Raw genomic sequence first — 8,818 nt, 5'->3', positions numbered from 1 at the left:
CTGAGACAAGTACTATTAATTCCAGGTCATTTTATACATGAAGAAAAGAGACATGGAGACTGTCTTACACCTAAGATATAGGAAGGAGCAGAGGTGGATGTCAAACCCATGTGCAATGCTATGCCTTAGTCACCCTCCACACTTAGGGTAGGAGGCTGGAAAACAGACTACCCATGTTCTTCTTTAGTTTTGTAATGAACAGAGTATGAGCCTGCAAAGGAGCAGGTTTCTTTCTGTCATTTTCTTTTTGTACATGCTCGGTTTGTATTGATCGTCCCCTTTCACCTCTACTATTCTCTGTCTCTCTCTGTCTCTCTATCTCTCCTCTCCTCACCTTTATTTTTTCTAAGATATAAACATTTTATATTATGGGTATTTGCATGTCTATGTGTACATGAGTTCTGGTGCCTGTGGAAGCCTGTGGAGAGCATCAGATACCCTGGAGCCGGGGTTACAAATGATGGTGAGTTTCTCGATATGGATGCTGAGAACCAAATTTAGGTTCTCTGCAAGAGCACTGCATGCTCTTAACTGCTAGGCCATCTCTTCAGCCCCAACCCATGCCATTTTAAGACTGTATAAAGGACAGTCATTTTGGAGATTACGTGAGTGTTGTGTGTTTTGAGTTTATGATGGGGGAGAGGAGATTGGTGGGCAAAGTTTGTGAAAGTCAGGGGTAGATGTGTTTGATGGTATCGGCCAGGGAGAGATTTGAGCGGCAGGCTGCAGAGTAGGAAAGTATGAACTGATGCCAAGACGGGAATCGGCCAGGTCATGAAGTGGCAAAGGCAGTGCAGTTGAAGGCCAGCGGCCTGAGGAGGTGAAGGAACCAGGAAGCTAAAGGTCATCAGGGGTCGATGTCCCCATGCCACAGGGATCTGTCCACAGAGCTGAATGACAGAGTAGAGCGGGCAAGATGGGTGGATTTTAGGGAGATTTTTGCAAGGTGAGGATATAGGCGGGATGGCAAAGATGGAGGCTTCAGCTCCGGATCTAAGTGTGGGAGCAGTGCCCTCCCACCTGAGAGGGCTCCATGATAACTGCATCCCTGATTCAACTAAGGCTGGCAGATGGAAGCTGAAGGCTGGAAGGGAGACCCCATGAGTGGTTCTCCAGGAGCCTTGTCCAAGGTCCCAGGAACATATCTGGTATCCCGTCAGGGAGGGAACCTGGTCTTCTGTCCACTCTTTCACTTCTTTCCCAGTGTGCACTCAACCCATCCTTCCTCCTTCTTCCAAGGGGCAGCTGTCTGGACCCTTGGCCAGGGCTGGTGAACTGTCTACCATCCTACAGTTCATCCTTCTACCGGTGCCATCACATGGAAGCTAGGAGACAGGCTCCCAGAAGACAGCTGTGCCCGCCTGGGATCACTTGGCTGGCCCTGGCCTATCTGCTCAGCTGCCTGCTTGCCTCCAGCAAGGCCAAGGTCTTCAGTCGCTGTGAGCTGGCCAAAGAGCTGCATGACTTCGGTCTGAATGGCTACCGGGGATATAACCTGGCCGACTGTGAGAACCCTTCTCCCCATCCCCTCCACTTAACCCCTGTCTTTCCTCTTAATCCAAGGTGGACCAGGTGGACAGCACCCACTCCTGAGTTAACCACATACTAGGTAGGCAAGAGGCAGCCAGATTAGAACCATCCCTGCTGGTAGCCAGGAAGTCAAAGGAACCTACTGCTTAGTAGGTTACACTCTATCTTAGCCATGAAGATTAAATAGGTCTGCCAAAAGTTAGGTGGCAAACAGGACAAATGTTACAAACTAGTGGCAGTTTCAGGAGCTTGTAAAGTACAGTCACATCTGGATTCATTTTGTCTCTAGTCCTGGCCTCCTTTGTAGAGCCCACCCGTGTCTTCCTAATCTTGCCTTTAAACAGTAAGCTCTTGTACATTTAGTCAACAAATGCAGCAAGCCCTTCAATATACTGAACAAAGAGAGAGAGGGAAGATTGACAGCTTGAGTCAGGAAGGCTGAGGTGCAATCCTGACTTTTGCTTTGAGGTAGCCGTATCTAACCTTGGGGAAGTCACTTTGACCTCTGACTCTAGCTAGATTGAGCCATCAGCAAAGTAGATGGGAGGACATCTTTTGTCTTTGTGGAACAGAGGGAGCCAATGTGTAGGAATTGATTGTGAGCACTTCGGTCTGTGGTAGCTCAACCATCTGATCTCAGAGCCTGTGCCTGTCCCTTGTAGGGATTTGCCTCGCTTACTACACAAGTGGCTTCAACACGGACGCTGTGGATCACGAGGCTGACGGAAGCACCAACAATGGCATCTTCCAGATCAGCAGCCGGAAGTGGTGCAAGACTCTCGCCCCAAATGGCCCCAATTTTTGCAGGATATACTGCACTGGTAGGTCAGGGCTTGGCCTGCACCATTCGTCACTTCTTCCCCTGTCCTTCTCTCTGGGTGAAGATCCTCAGGAGACGGATAAGGGAGCAAGCAGGGGAAGGAAGGGTTTCTGTGAATCTGAATTGAGGTCCAGTTTTAGAGCTTCAGGAATGGAGGGAATATTGTGGGGGAGAGGGGGCTGGGCAACATTTGTTTCCAGAGATGGAGAAGTGTGTGTGTGTGTGTGTGTGTGTGTGTGTGTGTGAGAGAGAGAGAGAGAGAGAGAGAGAGAGAGAGAGAGAGAGAGATCACATCCTGTTCTCTGCTCCCTCACTGTTTCTCTCTTCCCACTCCAGATTTGTTGAGCAATAATCTCAAAGATTCTATCGTCTGTGCCATGAAAATAGTTCAAGAGCCCCAGGGTCTGGGCTACTGGTGAGTAACTCCCACTGCAATCCCCTTCTGTGGCCAGATCTGGAGGGTCGCATCAGGGAACTGGCCCTCCGGGAGTATCCACTTTGTCTTAGTCAACACAATCCCATAGCATCATGAACTAACCCTCAAAATTAGTGCTGGGGATCATGGGAGTTCAGAAAGTTACAGTCGACCCAGGCAGAGAGGATAGCGTTGGCAATCACATGACCACATAGCTCAGCCCAAATTTTATATAAAGGTCTGTGGTGTGTGATAGATGGTTCTTTGCTTAGACCGGGGGTAGGGTTCTGGAACATCGCTCTTTTCATTTTTTTCTTTCTTACCTACTTCAAGCAATATATTCTTTGAAGTTTCCTCATAACCAATAAGTCTGAGCATTACACTGGGCACCAACATAGATGGCTGCTTCAGGCAGCACTCAGGTCAGGTGCTCCACAGTTGCCCTGTGTCTCTTGATGGGATTTTCCATAGAGTCTCCAACCTCTGTTCCACTCATGAATGACAAACTAGCAGGGCAGGGACAGAGTCAGGGAATAGTCCAGGAGTCTGGAGCACTGAGACTGTGGACAGATGTGATAGCAGAGAAGGTCGGGGAAGGAAGATGAGGGATAGGTGTACCTGTAGTGGACACACAGAGATCAGGCTGTGGAAGGGATTCAGGTGCAAGTGACATATGCTCTAACAGAAAGGGGAGGGGTTAGACATGACCAAATCTTGAGATATTCCAGACATATTCATTGAAATGAACACCACTCATTGGTCTGAGACTAGTTGAAGCTCTAAGAAGTGAGTTAGGGGTAATTCCAGATCTGTAGGACAGAATGTGTTTATAAAATCAGGAAGAGACAAGATAGGCTCAGGTACTATTCCAAGAACCTGCTGCCTTGGTTTCCTCCACTGTGGAGTAGAAAACCTGATCCTAATGGAGTAAACCAAAGGACATCTCTGTCTTACACTTGGAGTGAATTCCTGGCATGGACAACTCTTGAGAGAGTGAGGCTAATTGGAGGAAGTGGACTCAGAAGAGTCAGTGCTGCCCACTCTGTGTACTCACATGTCCTGGGGATGCAGGTATGCAAAGTCCAGGAGGGTACTGAGCTGCAGACAGCTGAGCTGCAGACAGCTGAGCCTTTCTTTGTTCTCAAGTGTCTTATAGTCTAGTGGAAGAGACAACCAACCTCTCTGGCTGGCAGTTGTTTAGAAGTCTTTCTGGTGCTCTATTGATCATTAGTCTCTTTGACATTGACATCAGAAAGGACACCAATTTTCAGAGCTTGGGATTCCTGAGAATGTTGGACCCCAGGACCCTCTGTCCTTGCTTATCTTCCTTGAGATGTCAAATGTGATGGGACTGGGGAGACACTTAAGACCATAAAAACTGTTCATCACACAAGAGTGAAAACCCAAGTTTATTCCCCAGAAAAACTGGGTATGCTGGCTGGTAACCCCAGCACTAGGAAAGCAGAGACAGACAGATTTCTGAGGCTTGCTAGCCAACCAGCCCAGCTTAAATTGATAAGCTCCAGCTTCAGTGAGAGACCGTCTCAAAAAACAAGGTGCACACCTGCTGGGAAATGACACTCAAAATTGTTTCTAGCCTAACATGTGTATGTGTACACACACACACACACACACACACACACACACACACAAAGATATCTGTGAGCCATACAAAAGAATGGTCTCAAAAGAGTATAGTAGCCAACAGTGGAAGAGGACCTACATTGGCAATCAGGAAATGCTGTGTACTGTAGCCTTGGACAAGTGGATAAGTTAACAGCACCGCTAGAGTTTTTCATTTGGTATATAGGGGAGATAATATCCACCCAATCTATCTAATAGGCCATCTGGGGACAGGAAGGAAATAGTTATCAGTGGGTAAAAGGTATGCTGGCATGTAAACCATTCGGGCTGTACATATATAAGACATACAAACTGTGAAGGAAAGGGCTATACCCATATCAGGCAGTCTCATTGTCCCCAGAAGCACTTAGGTGTAGCAAAGGAGCCTTGTACTTAGGACCCAGATTCCAGCTTCTAACCCTTTGACAAGAATTCATGGATAAGCTTGAGCATGCTAGCTTGTATCTTCAGTGGTAAAAGCGGACAACTGGATATTGACCTTTTATGGCCATGCTCTCCCTTTAAGAAATTTCCCTGTGTGACTGCTTGCTGGGTTACTTAGCTTGTTGCTCTCCATCCTCCCAGCCTCTGTCCTTGCTCCCCTTCAGTTTAGAGACCTGCGCCTTTTCTTCTCTCTGAACAGCAGCACCCAGGGCTGAAGCTGATGTGGATTCTTTTCGTATGTTTGTCGAGACAGGATTTCTCTGTGTAGTCCTGGCCTGTCCTGGTACTTGTTCTGTAGTCCAGGCTGGCCTTAAATTCAGAGATCTACTTCCTTCTGCCTCTTAAGTTTGTGCTCCACCTAGCTGCTAAAATGGATTCTTTTCCTCCTTGTTTTCTATCCTCAGGGAAGCCTGGAGGCACCACTGCCAGGGCAGGGACCTCAGTGACTGGGTGGATGGCTGTGACTTCTAGGACCCTCTCTGGATGGACTAAGCCACACACAGCTGGCTGGGAGGTGTGGACTTGTTCCTGACCCAGGCTTGGGAAGACAAGCCAAGTAATAAAAGTCTAATTTGACGGAAGCATGTTTTTCAGCTTTCTGCGGGTCTACATGTACCGAGCGGACACCAAGGCCTTCTCATCTCTCTTGCTCACCTGGGCTTGGCTTCTGTAGACTTCATGGAAGTCTTCCTATCATGGAAGGCTTGGGGGGCAGCCCCCGTGCCCGCCTTCCCCATACCTGGCAGAGTTTAGGTCTAGAGATGCCAAATTTAACAAAAGCCAAACCAAAGCAAAAATAGGATGCCCTGGTTGAATTGGAATTTCAGATAAACAACAAGTAACTTCAACGTACAGGTATGATTCAAATCTTGTATGAATCAAAGTAATACTGAAGAACTTCTGTATTTGGAATTCAGATTTAACTGGGAGCCGATGTAGTTTTCCCTGGTGACCCTGGATAACCCCTGGTGTAGTTGGAGAGGTCCCAGGGACGGGGACGCTTGCTTTCTGCAGCTATGGTTGCACCATGCCTTAGCTCTCACTCAGGTGTCCCCTTACATCCTGTGGTCAGGAGGTGGTGCAGAGGGACTGCAGGAGAGGGGCCACAGGGTTTCCCCCAGCTTTATTGGCCACCTTGCTCTTCAGTGCTCTCCAGAGGTGGGATATTCAAGCATCACTGACATTAGTAGCTGGTCACTTCCTGGAAGGGGAAGTCACTACATACTACCTTCCTCTAAGAAGCTGAAAGATGAAGCAGATGTAGAATATGTGGTTCATTTACACAATAGAATACTATTCAGCTATTAAAAACCATGGTCATCATGAATTTCATAGGCAAATGGATGAACTAGAAAATATCACCCTGAGGGGGCTAACCCAGATGAGGAGGCTAACCCAGAACCAAAAGGACATGCATGGGATGTACTCACTTATAAGTGGATATTAGCTATAAAGTATAAGATACCCAAGATACACCCATAGATCTAAAGAAGCTAAACGAGAAGGAAGGCCCAAATGAGGATGCTTGAATCTCACTTAGAAGGGGGAATAAGCCAATCACAGGATGCAGGCAGAGGGTGGGTATTGGGTAGGAGAGAGGAGGTAGGGAGGGAAAAGGGGGTTCAGGATCAGGTGTGGGGAGAGACAGGAGAAGGCCAGAGGGCTGAAAGAATGAATGGAAATTGGCATCTGTCAAGGGTGGGAGTGGGGATCTCTAAGACCTGCCAGAGACCTGGGAAGGGGAGGCTTCCAGGAGTCTATTGGGGTGATTAACTGAGAATCCTAGAAGGGGGGGACCTAAAATGGCCCCTTCCTGTAGCCAGTCAGGACCCTCCAGTGGAGGAATAAGGACACCAACCCATCCACAAAACTTTCAACCTAAAATTTGTCCTGTCTCTGAGAAATTCAGGGACAAAGATGGAACACAGACTGAGAGTATGACCAACCTATAACTGGCCCAGCCTGAGACCTATCCCATGGGCAAGTACCAATCCCTGACAGCATTCATATATTCTGTTATGCTTGAAGACAGGAGTCTAGCATAACTGTTCTCTGAGAGGCTCTATCCTGGAGCTGACTGAAATAGATGCAGAGATCTACACCTAAATATTGGATGGAGCTCAGGGAATCTTGTGTAAGACTTGGGGGAAAGATTGAGGGACCTGGAGGAGTTAGGAACTCCACAGGAAAAACAACAGTATAAACTAATCGGGGGCGTTGGGGGTTCCCATAGACTGAACCACCAACCAAAAAATATACATGTGCTGGACCTAGGCTTCCTGCATTATCTATAGAGATGTGCAGCTTGGTCTCCATCCAGGTCCCCAACATCTGGAGCAAGGCTATCCCTAAATCTGTTGCCTGCCTGTGGATCCTGCTCCCCTAATTGGGCTGCTTTGTCTGGCCTCAGTGGGAGATGAGTCACCTAGCCCTGAAGACACTTGATTTGCCAGAGTTGGTACTCAGATGGGGATTTCACCTTCTCAGAGACAAAAGGGTTGGGGTATGGGGTAGGACTGTGTGAGGAAGGGACTGAGAGAAGGCGGTATTGATCAGGACGTAAGGTAAATAAAATAAGTTAATGGAAAAAATACAACAAAACAAAATGTAAGAAAAATAAAATGTGGAAGATGGGGTGAGGCTTGCCAGTGGGTTTAAGGTAGAAAAATGCGGAGTGCCTTTTCCAGTATGTGGGAAGGTCTGTGGAATTCCGACAGATGCTGCTCCCCTGATAGGGAGCTCTGACTCAGTCACTAGGGACGTGTGTATTTAAGGGAGCAAGGTAGGCAGGGTCTTGAAACTGCAAGAATAGCAATTGTCTTAGGGTTACTATTGCTGTGATAAAGCACCATTACTAAAAGCAACTTGGGGAGGGAAAGGGTTTATTAGGCCTGCACTTCCATATCACTGTTCATCGCTGAAGGAAGTCAGGATAGGAATTCAGAAAAGGTAGGAGCTATGCAGAGGCCATGGAAGAGTGCTGCTTGCTAGCTTGTTCCCGTGGCTTGCTGAGTCTGCTTTCTTCTAGAACCCAGGACCACCAGCCCAGGGATGATCCCACTCACAATGGGCTGGGCCTTCCCACATCAATCGCTAAGAAAATGCTCTACAGGCTTGCCTGTCACCCACGTTATGGAGGTGTTTTCTCAGTTGGGCTCTCTCCTCTCAGATGGCTCTAGCCTGGGTCAAGCTGACATAAAATTAGACAGCACAGCAGTAGAAATGATGAGAGATGTGTGAGAAGAGTGAGTGCTGACTTCAGATTGTAGCATCTTCTAGAAGGGCTTTCACTGAACTCTGTGCGTGCTCAACTGTAAGCTGAGGTATGGTTGGTGGCTTCTAGGGAGATGTCACTCAATGTCACTCTGGAGGGGTGACAGACCATTTACAATCTAGGAAATGCACTGGTTTCCACCTATGGTGGGATTGGCCAATGGGTGATAAAAATGGGAGCTGTGTATCTAAGTGGACAGTGATAAAACATCTTGCTAAGAGGTGGCATTGATGACCAATGGATCTATTAAATCACACCAAGCCCATGGGCTGACCAATGTGGCATGCATTATCTGATTTGTACCCTGGGGCAATAATAATAAACTAATGTGGGTACCAATATCATCCCCATTCTGTAGATAAGGACACAGATTCAAGGAAGGGCAATTTGTACCCGAGTCAATCTGACTCCCCGAGTGTATGCAGTCATTGTACATGGATGAAGGTCAGAGACCCAGGTCTCATCTATCTTGGATGCTCTAACTTCAAATGTCTGTGCCTGCCTTGCCGGATTGCTTCAGTGGGCCTCATTCAATTAGTCTGAGAAAGGAGTCCAGGGATGGTGAAAGGAGGCTCTTGGAACCAAGGGGATGGTTATTAAAAGGATGTGGAGGCTGTGATCCTGACCTCGGGCCTCTTCAAGGTGTGGCTGAGCAGTGCCAGGTCTGGATAAGAGGATCTCGGAGGCTTAAGCTAGGGAGTTGACTGGGGAT

At 47.7% G+C, this 8,818-nt stretch overlaps 1 protein-coding gene across 1 annotated transcript; it reads left to right on the top strand.

The window, feature by feature from the left end:
* The first annotated feature begins 1,275 nt into the window (after nt 1-1,275).
* Nucleotides 1,276-5,336, top strand: Spaca3 (sperm acrosome associated 3). The gene is made up of 4 exons (XM_052196912.1): nt 1,276-1,505; nt 2,193-2,351; nt 2,687-2,765; nt 5,237-5,336. Exons 1-4 carry the CDS (start codon nt 1,319-1,321, stop codon nt 5,301-5,303), a joined length of 492 nt encoding a protein of 163 aa, XP_052052872.1. The 5' UTR covers nt 1,276-1,318; the 3' UTR covers nt 5,304-5,336.
* The last annotated feature ends 3,482 nt before the right edge of the window (nt 5,337-8,818 follow it).

The sequence above is a fragment of the Apodemus sylvaticus genome, chromosome 10 (assembly GCF_947179515.1).
Source record: "Apodemus sylvaticus chromosome 10, mApoSyl1.1, whole genome shotgun sequence".
Taxonomy (NCBI): Eukaryota; Metazoa; Chordata; class Mammalia; order Rodentia; family Muridae; genus Apodemus; species Apodemus sylvaticus.
The sequence above is the reverse complement of the archived record's forward strand: the minus strand, read 5'-3'. Positions and strand labels throughout refer to the sequence as shown.

Excerpts from the sequence above, each read along its gene's own strand:
- Spaca3 (XM_052196912.1), top strand. The coding sequence starts at position 1,319 with ATGGAAGCTAGGAGACAGGCTCCCAGAAGACAGCTGTGCCCGCCTGGG. Across the intron at positions 2,352-2,686 it reads TTGCAGGATATACTGCACTG|ATTTGTTGAGCAATAATCTC; the intron begins GTAGGTCAGGGC and ends TTCCCACTCCAG. Across the intron at positions 2,766-5,236 it reads CCCCAGGGTCTGGGCTACTG|GGAAGCCTGGAGGCACCACT; the intron begins GTGAGTAACTCC and ends TTCTATCCTCAG.